General features: G+C 43.6%; 1 protein-coding gene across 1 annotated transcript in view; it reads right to left on the bottom strand.

Moving 5' to 3' along the window:
- Nucleotides 1-22,668, bottom strand: part of adgrv1 (adhesion G protein-coupled receptor V1) — a 723,938-nt gene that overhangs the window by 628,083 nt on the left and 73,187 nt on the right. Inside the window, 3 exon segments of the mRNA XM_041185339.1 lie at nucleotides 636-816; nucleotides 4,956-5,141; nucleotides 16,184-16,310. Coding sequence (XP_041041273.1) covers nucleotides 636-816; nucleotides 4,956-5,141; nucleotides 16,184-16,310 — 494 coding nt within the window.

Genomic DNA, 22,668 nt, shown 5'->3' on the forward strand with positions numbered 1-22,668 from the left:
AAGCCTTCCTTCCCCTCTTTCCCCACCCTTGTACTTACTCAAACCCCAACACTTGTATCACTTGTCCAATTCTTTCTAGTTCTGACAAAAGGTCATCAACCTGAATCATCACCTGTTTCTCTCTCCATGAATGCTGCCTGATCTGCTGAGCATTTCCAACAATTTTTTGCCTTTACTCCACGTGACCCCCTCCACCCCTACTCACCCCGCGCACCCCCCCCCCCCCCACCCCCCCCCAACCAACTGCACCCAGTAGCCATCATTCGGTCTATGTTTGCCTTGAAACAGTCGTTGCATCATGTATAGGTGCCAAAAAGGGCACTCTGGCCCCTGCCAGAGTATCACTATTACCTGCAATATGTTGTGCTTGTGGTCATAAAGTTGCTTTACAAGCCTTGATTGCAAATGGTGAGGCTTTATACTTTAAGGCCTAACCATTTTCATCTAAAGATTCTTTAAAAATTATACTGCCCCTAGATACTATAATTCTTTCAGTACCGCTAATTTTATATTAGACCAAAAAATGACTACAGTTCTGTTAATTATGTTACTTCATTTGTAAGGGGATGTGTATGAGCTGCAATAACATGATTCCATCCAACTGCTAGAAAATCATATCAATCAAGTTATTTTACCTGTGTACAAAGTATCTCCCTTGCTTTCATTTATAGCTTCAGTAAATTCTTGAGTGATGAATTGTATCACACCATGAGGATCATCATTCTTCAAAACTGTAATATTGATCTGTGTAGCAGTTCCTAATTTGCTTGGTGGTAAACTATGGCTGTTGAGTATTGCAGAAAAGTGTTCATCCAGCTAAGAACAAGTCAAAGAAATAAATAAAGTTAGACAGCAGACATTAATATGTTTATTTTATTTTTAATGTGTTTTTAATGAAAGTTAAAATAAACAACAATCTATGTATATTGAGTGATTAAAATATTAAAACATCGCATTGTACCTCACAGAAGCATTATCGAGCAGAATTGCACTGAGCTACATGAGGAGCTATTATGGTCTACCTTGGTCAGAGAGCTAGATTTTAAGGGGCAGCTTCAAAGAGGGAAGAGAGACCAAGAAGTTTAGGCAGGAAATTCAAGAACTTGGGATCTTGGCAGCTGAAGGCACAGCTACCAATTAAGTGTTTAAAACCAGGAATGTTCAACAAGCCGGAAAAGGAGGAGCCCAGGTATTGCAGAGGGTTGTGGGGCTGGAGGTTTGAGGGCCTGGAGGAGATGACAGAACTAGGCAGAATCACAGAATCATTATGGTGCAGGAGGAGGCCATTCGGCCCATCGTGTTTGCACCGGCTCTTGAAATGAACATTATGACAGTGCCATTCTCCTGCCTTTTCCCCATACCCTGGCACATTGTTTCTATGCAAATAGTTATCTGGCAATGCATTCCAGACTCAAACCACTCACTGTGTGCAAAAGCTTTTTCTCACCACACACTTACTTCTTTTGCAAATCACTTTAAGTTGGTGCCCTCTCATTCTCGATCAAGGGTGAGAATTTTAAAATTGAAGTCAGCGAGTAGAAGGGTAGAGTAGAGTAAAGGGCACTTGGTGCAATTTTTTTGGATGACCTCAAGTTTGTGGAGGGTAGAATATGGAAAGCTGGCCAAATATTACAAAAGGAGAAGTGCAAAATTAAGAAGATTCAAGCAAGAGCGAAGAAGGGACATGAAAAAACGCTGGCAGGCAAGAAAAAGGAAAATCCCATGGCATTTTATAAATATATTAAGGGCAAGCGGATAACCAGGGAAAGAGTAGGGCCAAATAGGGGCTAAAGTGGCAATCTGTCCATGGAGGACGTAGGTGAAGTTTTGAATGATTAATTTTCATCTGTGTTCACTATGAAGAAGGACAATGTAGGTGTAGAAATCAGGGAGGAGCACTGTGATATACATGAACAAATTAGCATTCAAAGGGAACAGTTTTAGTGGGCTTAAAAGTGGATAAATCCCCAGGCCCAGATGAGATATATCCCAGGCAAGGGAGGAGATTGTAGGGGCTCTGACACTAATTTTCAAATCCTCTCTGGCCACAGGAGAGGTGCCAGAGGACTGGAGGACAGAGAATGTGGTATCATTATTCAAGGAGGGTAGTAGGGATAAACTAGGTAATTACAGGCCAGTAAGCCTAACATCAGTGATAGGGAAACAATTGGAAAAAATTCTAAAGGACAGGATTAATCTCCACTTGGAGAAGCAGGGATTAATTAGGGATTGTCAGCATGGCTTTTTCAGGCAGAGATCATGTCTAACAAATTTGATTGAATTTTTCGACGAGGTGACTAGTTGTGTAGATGGGGGTAGTGCAGTTGATGTAGCCTACATTGACTTCAGTAAGGCTTTTGACAACGTCCCGCATGGGAGAATGGTCAAGAAGGTAAGAGGCCATGGATCCAAGGCAATTTGGCAAATTGAATCCAAAATGGCAGGAGGCAGAGGGTGATGGTCAAAGGTTGTTTTTGCAATTGGAAGCCTGTGACGAGTGGTGTACTGCAGAGGTCACTGCTAGGACATTTGCTTTTTGTATTGCACATTAATGATTAGATGTGAATATAGGAGGTTTGATCAGTAAGTTTGCAGGTGACACGAAAATCGGTGGTGTCGTCAGTAGTGAGGAGGAAAGCCTTAGATTACAGGATGATGTAAGTGTTCTGGTAAAATGGGCAGAGCAGTGGCAAATGGAATTTAATCCTGAGAAATGTGAGGTGATGCATTTTGGGAGGACTAACACTGCAAGGGAATACACAATGAATGGTAGGACCCTAGGAAGTACAAAGGATCAAAAGGACCTTGGTGTACATGTACATAGATCTCTGAACGCAGCAGCACAGGTAGATAAGGTGGTTAAGAAGGCATATGGGATACTTGCCTTTATTAGCCAAGGCACAGAATATAAGAGAAGGGAGATTATGTTGGAGCTGTATAAAATGCTAGTTAGGCCACAGCTGGAGTAGTGTGTGCAGTTCTGGTCACCACATTATAGGAAGGATGTGATTGCAGTGGAGAAGGTGCAGAGGAGATTCACGAGGATGTTGCCTGGCCTGGAGCATTTCAGCTATGAAGAGAGACTTGATGAGCTAGGGTCATTTTCCTAGGAGCAGAGAAGGCTGAGACGGGACCTGATAGAGGTGTACAAAATTATGAGGGGCATAGATAGGGAGAAACTTTTCACCTTAGCGGAGTGTCAATAATCAGGGGGCATAGATTTAAGATAAAGGGCAGGAGGTTTAGAGGGGATTTGAGGAAAAATGTTTTCACCCAGAGGGTGGTTAGAATCTGGAACACACTGCCTGAGGGGGTGGTAGAGGCAGGGACCCTCACAACATTTAAGAAGTATTTAGATGAGCACTTGAAACACCAAAACATATAGGGCTACAGGACAAGTGCTGGAAAATAGGATTAGAATGATAGGTGCTTGATGGCCGGCACAGATACAATGGGCCGAATGGTCCATTTCTGTGCTGTATAACTTTATGGGGAGAATTTCCTCCCCATCCGGGGGGGGGGCAGGCGTGCAGCCGATCGGTGCCCCTGATCGGCTGGGTACTGCTATTTTACATGGGCGGGTCAATTTAAAGCCCACCCAGCATGACACGCACCCAGAAGTGCTGAACGCTTCCTGTGCAGGTGAGAGGGCGGGTGGGGGGGGTTTGCCTGAGTTGGGGCCTGCACTCTTTTGTGCATGTAGGCAAAAGAGCTCAGAAGTCTCCCTGAGGCACATTGGTGCCTCAGGGAGATTAGTTTCACTTATGAAACATTGAAGAAAGGTAAAAAAAAAAATCTAAGGACATGTCCCCTCATGTGAAACTATCACATGAGCTGGGACATGTTCATTAATTTTATTACAAACTTTTAAAACACTTTAAAAACATTCATGAAACCTCATTCCACCTGTGGATGAGGTTCCATGAAAAATGCGAAGGCGTCTAGGCTCTTCACCTGCCTTAAGGTTGGACGGGCAGCATTGCTAACAAGTTTAATTGTTTTTTTATTGGCCTTAATAGGCATTTGACAATGCCAAATGCAATATCTAAATGACGCGCAGTGACGTGAGGATGCACGCCTGACAACACCGCGCATCATTTTATGCCTTGGCGAGCGGGCCCCGTCCCTGCTCACTCAGCCGAAGATTCTGCCCTATGAGAGGAAAAAATGTTTTCTCCCTCAGGGTTAAAGATATAAAATAAAACATGCAGGAACATAAGTCAATATTGCGTCAATCAACACCCTTAAAAAGTGGCAGGATATCTAATTACAAACAGCATTGAATGTCTTACCAATATAATTTTCCTGAACTGCTCGGACTTTGGGAATTCCACACCCAGCCAGTTGTTGCTGATTAAGTAACATAGGTTATAGGTTTGAATAGGTAATCTGGAGATTTTTTTTAGATTTGCCAATAAGGGACGGAGAAATATTTAAAAATGAAAAATTGGGAAATGAAATAGGCTGGGTTAAATAAATGCTGTAGCCAGTTGCAACAAAATTATCTGGTTGCAACAGAAACCATCAGATAAAATGGTTTTTTTGATAGCAGAAATGTCTTACCAATAAAGTGGAACAAAACAATTGTAGATATTCCACCAAAATCAGTTATCCATCTCTTAGCATTTGTTTTAAAAATGGTAGCAAGGTCTGCTGCTTTTTCAAGCACTGCAAGAACAAGGTTACCCAGAAGGTTTCTTTTGTACTTTTTCTTAGGCATTCTATAATAGCCCTACCCACCAGAACAACCACATCACTCTATGTTAAAATTACTCCATGCTAAATGCAGTTAGGGAATGTTTGATCTCAAGGAAGCTGCTCACATGAACAGCGCAATACCCTGTATCACAATATCCTGTATCAATGTTTACTTCCATAATTATTAACCATTATCAAATATGCATTCCTTTTTTTTACACTCTGGAATTAGGAATCCACAGTACCCAAAGCCTTACCTCTGGTTCATCATCTTGCCTTGCTAACAATGTTATTACTATCTCCCTTTCACCAGGATCAAATTCCAAAACTCCTGTGTTCCCATAAAACTCAAAAGATTTTTTTGGCTCCACAACATAGCGCAAGAATTGCTTCAGAAGTGCCCCACGGTATCGGACAATCTTTAGCTCAAAGGCAACACCTTCCTAAGAAAGAAAATATTTTTGGTCTATTAACATCAAGTACCACAAATAAGCAATCTTATCTGAAAAACCATCACAGCCTTTTGCAACAAGCTAAGATAGAAATTATGGTGTGGAGTGCCACAGAATTATGAACATAATAATCAATCTCAGTGCAAAGTTGAACATATTGATGAACACCCACCTAGACCTCCTCCGCCGCCCCCAACAAACACCCTGAGAAAAGGTATGCCTGAACCAGAAAAACATGTTACATTCTATTTTGTACCACTATGGCATTTTTCTTTTCTTCTTTGTATTCAAGCTATCTTTGACTTCCAAATTTCAGGCTATTCTCATGCACACGCCACAGTTCTGTATGCCCTTGACAGTGTCTTCACTTGCTCGGATATCTGACCAAATTTGGCAGTATACCCTTGGTAAACCACAAAATACCCTTCATGAAGATTGCGTTAGTTACCAATTCTATCAAACAGTTCATTGCGATCCTCCTTGTTTCAAATAATGGCAGAATAATGCTCTATTGGGCCTTATTTTCTGCTTTAACTGGCATACAAATTTATTCTGGCGACTTTAATTTATGGAGGTGGCAGAAAGCTGGCGAAAGAGGATTAACTATACACCCCACCCAATATTCTTTTCCAATCCATTACCGTCTCGAGGGGAAATTACCCCATTAAATAGGAAATGAACAACTGAATAGAAACAATATAACTGGCAGCTCTTCAGCAGCATTTACCTTTACCAGCTCCTCCTTACAACAGAAAATATTAAAATGCAAAACCAAAATACAGCAGGTGCTGCAAATCTGAACTAAAAACAGAAAATGCTGGAAATAGTTAGCAGATCTGACAGAATCTGTGGAGAGAGAAACAGAGTTAACATTTCTGGTCGACATCAACCTGAAATGTTAACTCTGTTTCTCTCTCCACAGATGCTATCTGACCTACTGAGTATTTCCAGCACTTTCTGTTTTTATATTAATTTGCAAGTTCTGTACAAGGCTAAATTTTAGTTTATATAAATAGCTATTTTTAAAAAATATTCAAACTAACTATAAAAGTGTCCAACCAGCTTAGGTTACTCTAAAACTTTAAACAGAACTGTCTCAAAGATTATAAAGAACTTTCAGAAACTGGATTGCCTCAGATTGGAAAAGAGCAAGGCTAGTAAATTTCTTTGAAACTATAACTGAAATCATGCAGTATTTAAATAACTTTGTTCTGTTACAAAAAATGATAATCATTAACCTATTTAATCAAGTCATAAACCATATTTGCATTTGAATTAAATAGTTTGACTTCTCCATCAAGCAAACTCTGGCAATCAATCAAGAAATCATTGTGACATACAGTGGTATCAAGGTAAACTGAGACATTTCAGTTCTGTGCCACGATAGGACCAAATAAGGCAATACCAAGTTAAAACTTCCACAAAGTATTTCAATTTTTGTCATAATCTCATGTACGGATGCCCTTACGCAAGCTTCCAATCCTGATAAAACATTGCTACAGATTCCCAGGTTGTTCTTGATCAGTGAGGTCATTGCAAATGACAAGTTTCTTTCATGCACCAGATGACAATTGTTGGAAGGCTCATACACAGGCATGCATTTTTATAATGATGCACTATACGGTTAAACATATACAAGTCTTGGGCTTCTAAAATCTGAGAGCTTATCCAATTAAAAGTTGAAAGTTTCAGACCAAGAAGATACTAGAAGGTAAGCGGCCATCTTTCTTGCTCTGAATATCAAGCTTCTAGCAGCAGCAATGCAAAAGGAAGAGCCAAATGTGTAAGACTCTATCAGTACACAGCCTCTCCATCAGCAAGTTCTCTGTTGTGCCTCCTCATGCGGCAACACACATAAATTGAGTTCTTCACAACCCCAGGCTAAAGCTTCTGAGGAAGGAGGAGGTTTACCCCCAAAACATGCAGTGTGTGGGCCCAACCCATGTGGAAATGCACTGGCACACATGAACCAAACTCACAGATATGGGCAACTAGTTCCACTGCCTAGTGAAGAGTTGAAAGCTAAACGAGTAAACGAGTAAATCCTGACAAACAATCTGGAGTGGAGCCCAAAGGTGGACTCATGTCTAAATACGTAATCTTTCCTGCAACTCCTACAACCAAGCCAGTGCCAAACGTAGTGCACTGGATTCGTTTGGATCTAACCAGGGAGGTCAAGAGGGGGATCCTGACATTTTGGCAGCCCAAGGTCTCCATAAATTTTGCCCAGGTTTGTGCCCCGGAGAGGATACTCCAGTTTTGCTGCAGAGCATTAACACAAGGGAAATAACAGTTACAAGTGATAAGCCAAACTTGACTGGCATAGAGAGCAGGTTTTACCAACTGTCTCTGATGATGAGAGGGACTATCATATCCCAGTGGTCAAGTCATAACCCACCTCAGGTCAGGCAGCCCCTGACTGGTAAGATGCTGATCTTCCATGGTCCATCTGCTTCAGTAGGTGTTTGGTGCTTAGGTCTCTGCTCAACAAGAGGACCAAATCCAAAGACAAAAAGAAAAAGATGTCAACTCTTCAGTTGGCAAGTTGGAATGTCAGGACCATGTGTATGGGACTGAGAGACAACTTGCTGCTGGTTGATAATGTGTGTCAAATAGCTGGAACTTGATAGGCTGAAAGTTGACATAGCTTCCCTACAAGTGACAGGGCTCATCGAGAGTGGATCACTGAAAGAAAAACATTACACATTCATCTGGCAGGGGAAGAGTTCAGAGGAAGGACATAAGCAGGGTGTAGGAGTTGCTGCAAAGAACTTCACTGCAATCAATGACAGCACCCCCACAAATGGTTCAGAAGTTCTATCTGCCTCTCAACTCAAAAAGGACTAATTAAAATCATGAGTGTCTGTGCTCCAACTCTTTGCTCTGCTACAGAGACAAAAGATCAGTTCTATGCAGAACTTGACACTACTGTCAGCAAAATCCCTAAGACAGAACATCACTCCCTACTAGAGAGATGTGGACCATGGCTCTCCTGCCTCAGATATCAGGGCAAGGGAAAGATAAATGAAAATGAGCACAGACTACTTGAGCTTTGCTGTTATCATGAACTTTTTGTAACTAACAACTTCTTTCAGAACAAGCCGTACCACAAGGTATCCTGGAGACATCGAAGATCAAGGCATTGGCACCAGCTGGACCAGATCATCACCAGATATGACTCTCTCAACAGCATTCTCAATACATGCAGCTATCACAGCGCTGACTGTGATACAGATCACTCCCTGGTATGCACCAGGATTAGGATGCAGCCCTTGAAGATTTTTCATTGAAAGCAGCCAAGCTATTCTCTTATCAACATCAGCAACAGTCCTTTGACTCAGTTAAGAAGACATTCTCTGGCAAGAGTGAAGTGGAACATAACTTCAATACATAATCTACAATACCGGACTCTCAACATTTGGGAAGCAAGAACGTATAAATGCTGACTGGTTTGAGATGAAAATCACTGTAACGTAACCTGCCATTGAGGCCAAGTGATCCACTTTCATTAACTCCAAGAGAAATCCGAGCGAGAAAACACAATACACTAAGAGTTGCTCGAAGTAAAGTCCAACAGTCTATTAGGTGCTACACCAATGACCGCTGGTTACAACATTGCTAGGGTATTCACTTGCCCTTCAACACAGGGAACGGTAGGGGCATGTATGATGGGATCAAAGAGGCAACCGGTCCATCAGCAAAGAAAAGAGCCCCAGTGAAAATAAAGGGCGGAATCGTCCCCGATTTGCACTGACTGCAGTAGTGGGCTGGTAAAATGATGCTTTACCTGCCGGCCGCAACGACAATTTTTCATGCCGTATCGTCCCAAAACCGCTGCATTAATTATGCATTCCCAGGAAACACGCTGTTCCATTGAGCTCTTATTAACACGCCAAATCATCACCTCACCGCTTCATCGCACCAGGTGTTTAAAGTCCAGCTGTGTGCACACCTCTCCGTGCTTCCAGCCCAAGACTGCTGCAAAGAAGAAATGACCCTGAAAGGCAAAAAGACTGCAACCCCCAGGGTCAAAAACACATCCCTCGAGCGCATTTCAGACAAAGTGGAGGCCCGCCATGACGTCCTCCACCCCTGCTCTGGCCGCAGGATGGGCAGTAACCTCACTAATCTGGCTTGGGAGGCGGTGGCAGCCAATGCCCTGCAAAAGAGGGCAGATACCCAGTGCCGCTACAGGATGAATGGTCTCATCCGTTCCGCCAAGGTAACTTACTCTTCTCATCACTCTCAACTAGCACTCACAAACCCATCAGAAACCCATAGGAATCCCACACCTCAAGGGGCAACACCACTAATTCTCACACACACCCTCACATCTCCATTAGGCTCATATCCTCTGAGTTCACGTCCCTATCCTGTCCATGACTCCGCTCGCCACACAAACATTCCATGCAGTGCCATGTGTCCTGCTCACACTCTCTCCATCTGTTCTCATGTGGGAGAAGCTGGGACACATCAGCAGGAATAGGTCCCAGACCGGGGGTGGAGTGGCCCACATTGGGCCACTCACTGACTGCTGAGGACATGAACCATGTCTGTGGTGATAGTGAGGCTGGCAGCGAACACCCTCGTGAGGATCCTGCACTACATCAACCCTCTCGCAACACAACTGTGAGTGCTCTCTCTCCTGCTTTTGACTCTGCTGCCATGCACTAATTATCTCTACTTTGGTTCACAGGGAGCTCTGCAAAGTGACCGACACCCTCAAACAGCCATTCCCTCAGCTCCATCCACATCCTCACCTCCAGTCAAGGGGACACCTCCTTGATTGAAGAGCTAGAAATAAGCAGCCTGGAAGACCCATCACAGTGCTTACCCAGACCCTCTACCAGCACAGTAGGTGGAACCTAGATCTAGAGCAGAACCGGGTTCACAATCTGGTGGTCACAGCACAGACACATGCCTGCAGCAGCAGGAGGCAGGATCGTGCCAGCATCCCAGCACTCAGAGGACTGCTGGGGATTAGGCAACTATGAGGTCCAAGTCAGATGAAAGCCTCTAGATTTGGCCTTTCAACTCATCCTAGAGAGTCAGCAGAAGGCGGGGGAACATCAAGCAGAGTTGTTGGAAGCCCTCAGTACAGTGGCACGCGAGTCAGAGGAGCGCTTCCGCCTGTTCTCTGATGAAGTCGTGCCCACATGTGCATGTATGGAGGTCTCCATGGGGAAGATGGCAGACGCCATGGAGATCCTGGTCCAGCAGAACGCGGAGATGTGTGCAGACATATACTCCATCGTGGGAACCGTGGGTGAGTTCCTGCAGTGGAAACGCAAAAGGGAAATGGAGAATCTCTATGTCCCTCCAGGTGCTTATTCCCCTCAAGGAGTTAGGCCGTGGCCCCCAAGCACCCAAGGGGAGAAGGAGCAGCAGCTGGTCACGCCTGGGTCATCCACTCAGGAACCTCAGACAGTGTCCTCTCCCTCCGAGTCCCCTTTGCCTGTGAACCTCTCAACCTCATCCTCTGTCATCACAGAGGGAGCAGCTGACCAATGAATGATTCTGGAGGGAGAAGTGTGTGTGCGGCAGGGCCTTTCGGAGCCTTGTGCATTCTCCCGCACGGATCCTTCACATATTGTACTCACCTCAATGTCCTGAGCATTTTCAACGCTGCCTGCTAGGGTTCACTTTCAGTTGTCCATCTGAGCTGACCTGCATCTCTGCCCACTCAATGATCACACTCCCATGCAGCACCTGATCTCACCCACCATGACTGACGTTTCACTTTTGATTTGGAGAGCATGGTCGGGATTTGCATTTTTGTCAGCTTCCCCGTCTCTTCCCCTCCCCCAGTCATCCATTTCCTTCTCCGCATCACAGTTGACCCCCCAGCATCACCTTCCACCTCCCCACCGTGACCTACCAGCCACAACCCTTTTCCTTCGGGAATGTCCTGGTGAACGTGCACATTCCCTTCCTTCCCGAAAATCCCACCCCGTTCACATTCACTTTCCCAACCTCCTCCTTCCCACCCCTAGGGTCCACGTCTACTTCCGAATCCCCATCAACCACCCTTGCCGTCCCTTTGCCTTCCAGCTACCGTCGGGCCCTCACCATCCCACCCTACGGTCTCACTCTGCCCTCAGTCATTCTCACCATTCTCTCATACCACGCCCACTCTCAGTTCATTCCCCAGGAGGCAGTCTTGGACCCATCAGACCACTCCCTTGCACATTCACCTGGACATCCACTCCTCCAGAACCCCCTCCTCCACCAGACCCCTTCCCCCACAGAACCCCTTCTCCCTTCCGGACTCCGTCCCCATTCTGGACCCCTTTCACCCTCCAGACCCCTTCCACCCTCCAGACCCCTTCCACCCCCTGAACCCCTTCCCCCCACTGGACCTCTTTCCCCCCTGAATTCTATCACCCCCCCTTAGTCCTCCCATGCCCACACCCCTAGACTCCCCCCATTTAGTCCCTCCCGCTTCCTGACTCCCTCAGATACCTTACTTCTTCCACCACCCTTAGTCCTTTCCCCCTCCCGACTCTTTCCTCCAGCCTTAACTCTTCTTCCAGCCTCACTTCTTCCTCCAGCCTTACTCCTTCCCCCTTCCTGACTCCTTCCTCCACCTTTACTTCTTCCTCCACACTTGCTCCCTTCTCCTCCCAACCTCATGACCCCTGACACTTTCATTCTCTCCCCAACCTCACCACCCAACACCTTCATCACCACCTACCCCCCAACCTCAAACACCCCAATACCTCTTCCTCTCCCTGTCGGTCCTAAACCTTCCTCTCCCACCCTCTCAACCATCATCCATTGTGAGCATCAACAGTAGCTTTCCAACTTCCATGAGCTGCTTCGCAGCAGAAGCATGTCCATGAGAATTCACGCAGCATGCCATGGATGTTCCTCCAGGATTCTGTTGCTGACGGGCTCCAGCATCTTCTGCTCCTCGGATGTCCACGATGTCAGCAAGGCCCTGGCAGTAAGTCCCAATTTCAGCACATCCACAGTTGTCAAAACGTGTTGTGCACTGGCATGTTTTCCCATCGATGTGGGCGGACGATCCAGCGTGAAGCGCATGATTCTGACGGATTGGCCTTATAACGATATGCTGATGTATTACAGTGAGGTTCCCCATGTCTGATGCGGGGAACGCAGCTCACCATTGACGGGATGAGCAGACGATTGCAAACTGGTTTCACGATGTCATGAAACTGAATTTTGGCCTTCTCGCCATATTGTCCATTCATGCCACCGAACACACCCGATGTCAGCAGGCATGGAAAATCCCGGCCAAAGGAATAGGTAGTCATCACTGACTGCAATAAACAGTTGAAGAGATGAGTAGAACACTACTTTGAAATATACTTTAGGAGGAACGCAGTCAGCAAGGAAGCTCTAAGCACCAAAGAAAGTCTCTCTGTCGTGGCAGAGCTGGATATCAAACCCACAGTGCGGTAGCAATACAAAGCTATTGAATTACTTGCCATTGACAAAGCTCCAGTTGCTAATGCTCTACCTCTTGAACTCATTAAACACGGGAAACTAGCACTCCTGCAGCATCAGCACAAACTTCTCCATCTCTGCTGAAGGAAGGGGGCAGTAACTCAGGAAATGCGTGATACAAAGATAGTGACCCTGTACAAGAACAAGGACGACTGCAGTGATTGCAACAACTATTGAGGCATCTCCCTGCTGAGCATCATGGGAAATTTGCCTGTGTTGCCCTTGTCGGACTGCAGATCCTGGCTGAACACATCTATCCCTAATCCCAGTGTGGTTTGAGAACTAAGAGATCCACAATTGACATGATCCTCTCAGTTCGACAACTTCAATAGAAATGCTGTGAACAATGAAGATCACAATATATTGTCATTATTGATAACACCGAGGCATTCGACCGTCAGAGGAGTGGTGGTGTACTTTAGCTGCTGAAGAAAACTTGCTGTCCTCTGAAGCTGCTCAGCATGATCTCCTTCCATGAAATGATGTCTAAGGTCAGCTATGATAGGACAACATTGAAACCCTTTGAGATCCACACCAGGGTCAAACAGAATTGTGTTCTGGTGCTGCCACTCAATGGCAAACAGAAGAATATGTTAAAGTTATATTGCTCTTGTTCATCTACAGGGGATGCCTACTTCTATACTAAAACTAATGGAAAGCTGTTCAGCCTTGCTCCCCTGAGATCCAAGAAAAAGGTGTGCCAAGTCCTCATCAGAGAGTTGCTCAAGACTGATAATGCCACATTAGCAGTTCATACAGAGGAACACCTTCAGCAGCAAATGCGAAAGACTCTCTCACACCTGTAAAGAATTTGGTTTGACCACCAGCATCAGGAAGATAAACATCATAGTCCAAGATCTTGCCATACTGCCATCTATCGGCATTGACAATGTAATGCTGGAGGTTGTTGTTGCTTCACATATCTAGGTTCCACAATCACTAGCAATCTGTCACTTGATGATGAAATCAACACATACATCTCAAAACCTATAACTGTTATGTCCAAGCTGAGTAAGAGAGTGTGCAACAAAAGCAACCTGATTGAGAACACCAAACTGTGAGTCCACCAAGCCTGTGTCCTCAGTGCACTCCTCTACAGTAGTGAGACTTGGACAACATATGCTAGCCAGTAGAAATGGCTGAATGGTTTCTACCTTTGCTGTTTCAGACCTAACCTCAGTATGTTTTGGCAGGACTAGGTCACCAACTCAGAGGCCATCGACGTCTATACAGGCTTAGCCATATTCATCAGATGGATGACTGCCTAATACCCAAGACCTTCACAGTGAACTGGCCACTGGGTTATGACCGGATGGATGTCCATACCTCCACTACAAGGACACCTACAAATGAAATATGAAGATAGCAAACGTTGACACAGACAACTGAGAGATAGTTACCGAAGGCCATGACCTCAGGAGGCTGACTATCTGGAGGGTCATTAGAAGAGTTGAGGCGAAACAGAAAGCTCAGCTGGCCAAAGAAAACAGAGGCCAGAAAATCCTGCACTTTCTCACCTACTGTCTTCATTTGTAGCAAATGTGACAGAGATTAGCATGCCTGGGATACACAGGTGTTGTTGAACACAGTGTTGACCACCAAGAGGTAAACCATCATCTCCTGATTCAGAAGGCTGCCAGAGAGACAGAGAGACAATTAATGAACAGGGAATCATGAGTTCAACAAATCAGCCATACCACCAATTTTTTGATTTGCAATCCTGGTGCATAAAGCTTTGTCCTGAGAGAACTAAAGACAAAATTTTGCCATCAGGCTCAATCATTAATTTATTTTAGTCACATGGTTGCAGAAACATTGCAATTGGCTGTATAGAAGGAATTGAGTCAGGATTGTCTCTCCTGAGTGCTATCCAATGGCCAGTAGGTATGTGCACGTACGGCAATCATATGAGGATAGAATATGGCTTGGTTCTGTTGGCCTGTGGTTAAATGGCATTCCACCATTCATTGTGAAGGTTCACACAACAATAACAGTCATTGGACTGATATAACAAAACACAACAATGGTTCTCCCGAGGTGAGGTGAGAGTGACTGCCCTTGACACCAAGGCCGCGTTTGACTGAATGTAGTATCAAGGAGCCCGAGCAAAACTGGAGTCAATGGGAATCAGGGGAAAAACTCTCTGCTGGTTGGAGTCATATCTAGCACAAAGAAAGATGGTTGTAGTTGTTGGAAGTCAGTCATCTCAGCTCCAGGACATCACTGCAGGAGTTCCTCAGGGTAGTGTCCTCGGCCCAAACATCTTTAGCTGCGTCAGCAATGACCTTCCTTCCATCATACAATCAGAAGTGGGGATATTGCACAATGTTCAGCACCATTTACAACTCCTCATATACTGGACTGAAGCAGTCTATGCCCAAATGCAGCAATGCCTGGACAATATCCAGGCTTGAGCTGCCAAGTGGCAAGTAACATTCGGGCCACACAAGTGCCAGGCAATGACCGTCTCCAACAAGGGAGAATCCCACCATCACCACTTGATGTTCAATGGCATTACCATCACTGAATTCCCCACTCTCCACATCCTGGGAGGTTACCATTGACCAGAAACTGAAGTGGACTAGCCATATAAATACTGTGGCTACAAGAGCAGGTCAGAGGCTAGGAATCCTGCAAAGAGGATCTCATCGCCTGACACCCAAACCATTTTTAAAGGCACAAGCCAGGAGTATGATGGAATACTCTCCACTTGCCTGGATGAGTGCAGTTCCATGCAGGAGAAAGCAGCCCACTTGATTGGCATCACATCCACAAACATTCACTCTCTCTACCACTGACGCACAGTAGCAGCAGTGTGTACCATCTACAAGGTCTGCTGCAGCAATTCACCAAGGCTCCTTTGACAGCATCTTTCAAACCCATGGCTACTACCATCTAGAAGGACAAGGGCATCAGATAGATGGGAACACCACCACCTGGAAGTTCCCCTCCAAGTCATTCACCATTCTGTCTTCCAAATGTATCGCCATTCCTTCACTGTCGCTCGATCAAAATCCTGGAACTCCCTTCCTAACAGCACTGTGGGTGTACCTACACTAGATAGACTGCAGCGGTTCAAGAAGGAAGGTCACCACCACTTTTTCAAGGGCAGCTAGGGATGGGTAATAAATGCTGGCCCAGCCAGTGACGCCCGCATCCTGTAAATGAATAAAAAAACTAAACCCTAGCAGGGGGTTCATCCTTCAGCAAACAAGTGAAAGTAAACTAAGAAAGTAGGCAAGAATTCCTTATATCTATAAATTATCAAACGTTAATATGTTAAGTACAAGTTATAGTCAGTGCTGTCAAAAGCAAACAATCTTATTCTGAAAAATACAATTCCATTTCGTTTTGAACCTCTTCTCTATTTGGTGGCAGAATGAAGCTTCCAAGTGAGCTCACATTATTAGTGAATGTGTTCTTTTGTAGCTAGCAAACTCAGTCAATAACTTAGGATGTAAAGAAACTTAATTCATGGAGAATCAAGTAAAGCTATATTTTGTTCACAATTTTCTACAAAAATGTTCAAAAATTAATTTTGAATACCATTCATCCAGACTTACATTAACAAAATATGGTCCTCTTGTTTGTGGGGAGAATTCGAAAACTCCACCTGGGTCATCATTTTGTAAAATAATTATCTTTCTACTGGTAAATCCTGATTTCACAATCTGATTTTCAGGGTTAGTTCTGCAAATGAAACACAAAGTCAAAAACAGCAATTGTCTCAGGTTCATGAAAATAATTGCATTTGCATTCAAATCACAGTAAATTATTTAGCTGAAGTCTTTATTAACTACTTCCAGTTTTAAATCTTAAACTGAATAATGTGCATTTCTTTTTAAATGCCAAAATCCTATCCAGGCATACTGTTAACAAAAATCAAAGCAAATGAAAATCTTTTTTTTCAACAATACACAGCCAAGTGTCCACTAAAAAAATAAAGTCAAAGACAGTATTAATTAAAAACACCTACATGCAAACAGATTAGACATTCAAACCAAATAAAATTAAACTCACATTTATATAGAATCATGACCACAAGAGTGTTTAACTTATAAATGTATATTAATTTCTGATACATTACTAAGCAGAAAATAGCATTTAATGTCCTGCGATACACAGTACAGTGTACCTGTTATACACCATAATTTTCTCCACTGTCATTTCATACCAGAATTATGATTAAATCAGCTCAAGCTGAACATCCAACATCAACAACTTATATTAAATAGAGACTGAAGCAGAGATACTGTATTTATTTGGCATTTTTTACAACTTCAAACCCAAATATACAGAGAAATATAGGGGAGAATTTTAACATGAGTGAGTTGGTGGGACTGGCTGCAGGTGGGGGAGTTAAAAGGGCAAAACTTTCGAGCACTTTGGGAAGCTGGTTTCAACCCACTGACCTCCAGGTTTTACAAGCAGCAGGCAGTCAATCTGCTCCCAGGAGACTGGTTGATACTTTAAATATATTAATGAGGTGGAAAGCCTCAGATATCCCTCGTTTTGCATTTTAACTATGGCCGGTTGGGGTTCCCACTTCAGGAAACTTGGCAGCTGCAACAAGACAAGAATGGCCTCAAGGAACCTTCACAGTGCTCCTTGTGGGCCAGGAGAAACATAATTGCTTCCCCTGGGCCCCCACCTTCCCTGACCATCAGACCACAACCTCCATACAAACCCCTGTTTAATCCTCCCCCACCTCAACCCACATCACCTCCACCGTACCACCCCCCCACTGCCCCAGCCCACTGAGGATCAGGTCGAATCAGACCCCTTCACCCCCGATCCCTAATTAGACCGGGGATCTGAGCTACCTAGTCCTGTGGCCACCTTTGGAGTGCTCCCTTCACAACTGGAAGCCAAGCTGATCAATCAGGCTGACTTCCAGATAGGAAAGGTGCAAGGCCAATAGTCTCATGTTACAGAGTTAAAACTCCACAGCAGCCGGGGAAACCCAGACTTCTGAATTCCCAGGGCATGATCAGACGCCCCCGATGCTAGCACCTCAGCAAATAAAAATGAACTCCATTGAAAAATGTCTCTAAGAATAAAAGGAGAACAATACAAAGCCATGGGGAAGAATTAAGATTGATGATAGTAAATTGATCAAAAAGAATGAGTTTTAAGTCATTTAAAAGTACACTTGGAAGAAAAGAGGAGGTTCTGGATGAGAGCTCCAGAGAGCTGAGAATGGCAGCTCCTACCTAAAGTGCAAAAGGAGTAGAGAACGCATGGAAAATCTTAATTGAAGGTTTGAGGGTGTGGAAGAAGCAAGTCAGCTGCATACAGTGGAGCAGGCCTTCCAGAGAATGGGAAGTCAGTGTAGATTAACAAGGATTTGTGATGGGCGAGTGAGACTCAATGATAGGCAGGAATATGAGCAGCTGAATGTTGAATGAGTTCAAGTTTATGGAGGAAGGAGAATGGGAGATCAGCAAGGGGGACTTTGGAAAGAACAGTTTAAAACTTCCACAGACTTGGCAAGGGAATGAAACTGCAGCAGAGTGGACTTGCACCCATTGTTTTGCCCCCCCCCCCCATGATTCTATCTCAAATCTTAGGGACACGATCATTTCAAGGTGAGCACCTGTAGGGACACAAGAGTGACATCAAACAGGTATAGGAAAAAAGTTCTCTTAGGCTCCTCAGGGAACAGAGATGCAGCTTTCTAAAAATGATTCTTCCATCTGGAAGGTCTACTTTTAGCCCCTCAGGAGGTGCAAAATGGCACCCTAGTTCACAGCTTTGTTTAAAAGGGATATGCTAAGTAGAATTCCCAAAGAAGCCTGAAAACGCTCTTAAAACATGCCAGCAAATTGCTGATATGCACCCACTGCTCAAACCCCAAACTGGAATTTTATCAATCTGGAAGTGACAATGGTTTAAAGTAATAGTTTGGATCAAATAAATGATCCCATCTTTCAGATATAGTTGATACCAAAAATGTTTTATGTGTGTATTACATAATTTGATAAATTTAATGATATGGTGATCCAATTGCAAATTTTAGAAACGGCTGCCAGGTGCCACGGCAGGCTGTTTGAAAGGCCCACCTCGATGTTGTGGGACTTCATCCCAGTTAAAATGAAAACACAAAGGCCCTCCAGCCCTCACACCCACTCACCCCCACACACTCACCATGGCCTATCCATGCTAACTCATGCCCCTCACCCACGTCTCATGCCCCCATGCCAAGGTATGCCTGCCATCCATCCCCATATGGCCCCTTATGCCCCTCATAACAAGGTATGCCCCATAAACAACACCTATGGCCTTTCATGACCCCCTATGGCACTTCCACCATGCCCATTCACCCGCTATACTCTGCACAGAATCAATGAACCCCGATTATGTATTCTTGGCTGACAGCCTAGGCATCCATTAGAGTACAAAAACACTTGAGCCCCAGAGGAAACACTGCTTGATTGACAGCTCTGGCTCTCTGATATATGCTGTCAGTTCCACAATATTTAGTTACACAAGGTTAAGAAGCTTCAGGTGCCTGCAGTTTCAACTATTGAAACTTTAAAAGGTCTGAGTCATTGACACTTTTATTGGACTGTAGTAAAAGTGAGTTTTCTGTTAAGAAACAGGAAAGTTGTAAATTAATGACTTTTTTAAAGCTTTTTCTAAAAAAAACACCCTACTGTCACTATAGGCTCATTGCTTTTATGCAATGTATGGTGAGTGAATTGGCATGCAAGTGCCATAGCAATTTCTCCAGTGCCTCTCTGTCCTTTTAGTGATGCAGAAACTGGAATTGTGCACAGTTCTCCAAGTGAGATATCAGACATTCACAGAGCAAAAAACAAATATTTGGAAAAGTTGAGGTTGTTTTCCTTGGAATGGGGGCAAGAGAGGCCATAGGGGTTGTTTGGGGTATACCGTGGCATGGGGAACATGAGGGGCCATAGGAGTTGTTGGAGGGCACACCTTGGCATGAGGAACATGAGGTAGGCCTTTTGAACTTACCTTTTAAAATATACCTCCATACAGACATGGTTCATGACACCTCTGAGGTGTCCTGAACCATGACTCTTTGAAAACATGACCAGACTCCATGAAAATTGTGGAGGACTACGACATGCCTCTCCCTGCAAAGGAGCTGGCCAGGTCAGGAATGCAGGGTGCAGACTTTTGACCTGAACCAACCCACACCTTTTAAAGGCCCTGTTGAAAATTGGAAACCCCAGCAGTGGGATGTAGAATCCTGGAATCCAGTCTCAGCCAACACTTTTAAAGAATTTGCAAGATCTCCCAACTCAATGAAAATCCAGCCCTCCATCTCTAACTCATATGGTTCTCCCAGGGCCACTCTACAGTCCCAATGCACAGCTCATGCACCATGCTCTCAAAGGACCAATTTCTCTGTTCTTCACTGTTCCACCTTTTCTTGTCACCACACCATCTCCAACTGTCAGTTTATGCTGAAGTACTGTATTATTGTACATGGAAACATTGTACTATATCCATACATTTCATTCCTACTCTCTTCCCGAAATCCAACTGCTGAATAATTATTACCTGCCAGCTCTTATTTCAGCCTTAAAAATTATCAATTTTATTACCTTAATGTTAATAACTTGACCCCAAATGTTTTCTTACTCCAAACCATCTTATTATTTCCACCTTATGAGTTATCAGGCTCAACTGCTATTTAAGAATAAATTATTGAAGTGCTTTAATAGACTATCTTATGCACACCCCAATATAAGTTCCAGCTATTTCAGGAAATAAGAGACATTTATTGCTGTAGCATGAAATCCAGCAGAAACAGATTTTGTGTTTGGCCTTTGCAAGCAACAGAGAAAGTAAACTTCATTCCATCACTGAGTTGGATTCAAACTCGGGTTCCAAAACCAATATGTCAATCAACTGTGTCCTCTAGTTCCTTGATAGGTCAACATTAACTAACCAACTCTGCAGAATAACATAGCATATTTATGGTTTCTGGCAAACCATGCTAATAGTTGTTCCTGCATGCAAAAAACAAATTTTAAGTTTGCATTCTCAAATCACAATCAATCTGTAGACATCAAGTCAACAAACAATTTTATGTGGTGACCAACAAAGCATTGACCCATATCAATTTTCAACTCAACAACAGTTTCAATGACATGAACTACAGCCAAGCTGAATTTTAATAGCAATAATGGCAGTACGGTATTTTCTAAACTACTTGATTAGTGTTAGTCTCCATTTAAACAGGTATAATACATCTAGTTGAGTTCATGTAAAGCAAAACTCAAAAGGGCAATGCAAAGTAGGTTACCTGGAATAAAATTGTAAGAAGCATACAAAGCTTCTTCAGGATCCTAACAACACTGGTTTTCTTTTTAATTGTTAATGAATAACCAAAACAACTACCAAATAAAGACAGTAACCATGGAAGCAACTTTGAGATGTTAATTAACCACCTTACATGTTGCAAATCTAAAGCTTCCTTGAATTCAACCATGCTGCATGCAAACAGATGATGTGTGTGGTAGGTGTAGGTGAAGTAGATGAGAATCATAACATTTTGAGCAAAACCTGAACAACACAATTCATTCTACTTACCTGAAATATATCACAAATCTTTCTGTCTCTACCCTGTAGGCACAGAGTGGTAGGGGATATGAATTTTCTTTCCAGGAGTTTCAGAATATAGGATAAAAGAGAGGTTTTGTTTTCCCTTCTGCAATATCGCATAGCATGCACATTATGAAAATCCTACTTGCTCTGATGACAATTGTATTCAAAGGACTTGCTATTACCCAATGAACGAGTGTAGCCCCATGACTAATCAGAATGTCAAGATCTATTCAGGACACCATGCCGAGATGCATCCAGAAAGAGGATGATTGCCAAGCACTGCACACACCAAATGGGCATACTAGAACAGCTGAACAAATTTTATTTCAGAGGTTTAGTGATAACATGTTGTCCTTGTATCTGAAAGCATCAACAATGTCAAGTTCTCCTAGCTTTTGTGTTTGAAACATATGCTTATTCTTTGAAATGCACCATTTTTACACAGAGCCAGGAAAATCAATATACAAAGAGTGAACTTTCTCACAGTAGTTGGTGACTGCTTACACAGTATTAGAGTTGCCTTTTCTCGCACTGGGTGTAAAGGTGAAAGTGAGTCCTTTTCCTGAAAGAAGAATTGCATTTTTCTGTGGCTTTTGAAGATTCCTAGGTGATGTAATTGGTTCTCCATACCATACATACATCTTAAAAATGCACAACTGTTGTTATTCAAAATGTATATTCACAAATGTATTTACTCATAACAATTTGTCCCAATTGACAAGCTATATTGCTCCACTGGCTGGACTGGCAACCAAAAACAAATACAAAAGCAAAATACTGCAGGTACTGGAAATCTAAAAATAAAAACAGAGATTTTTGGAAATACAACTAAGAAACTAATGCTGCAGCAACAATGTAGTGCTACATTGTTTGGAGACTGGGAATTGCATTCTCATAGCAAAACAACACATAGCAATACATACATATCTGCTTCACAGCCAGTTTATTCCTTAGGTCTGGAGAGTATAGGCAGGAGTACTGCTTTATCAAAATGTTAAAATGGCTTTACCTAAGTTTACAAAAAGTGTTCTGAAAATCCAAAGCACTATCTAAGCTCTTCCTCCAGTGTCAAATCTGCACCTTCCAATAGATCTCAAGCTACTGGTTCTAGAGTTTGGTTGGGACATGATTCAGAAGTTATGGACTTGGATTTTCCTCTTCCAACCCAGTAGGGTCAGACAGGATTTCTGCATGCTGCCCTGATTGCATAATGACCCTGGCCCAGTTTCCTGGGTTGGCAATATCATTTTATATACATGGCAGGCTCCAGAACATATGAATATACAAATTAGGAGCAGGAGTAGGTCACCCGGCACCTTGAACCTGCTCCGTCATTCAATAAGATCATGACTGATCTAATTTTAACCTCAACTTCACATTCCTTGCTTTACCGATAACCTTTCACCCCCTTGCTTATCAAACACTATTTACTTCTGCCTTTACACTGTCTCAACCACCTTTTGAG

This window comes from Carcharodon carcharias, chromosome 4 (genome assembly GCF_017639515.1).
Source record: "Carcharodon carcharias isolate sCarCar2 chromosome 4, sCarCar2.pri, whole genome shotgun sequence".
Taxonomy (NCBI): Eukaryota; Metazoa; Chordata; class Chondrichthyes; order Lamniformes; family Lamnidae; genus Carcharodon; species Carcharodon carcharias.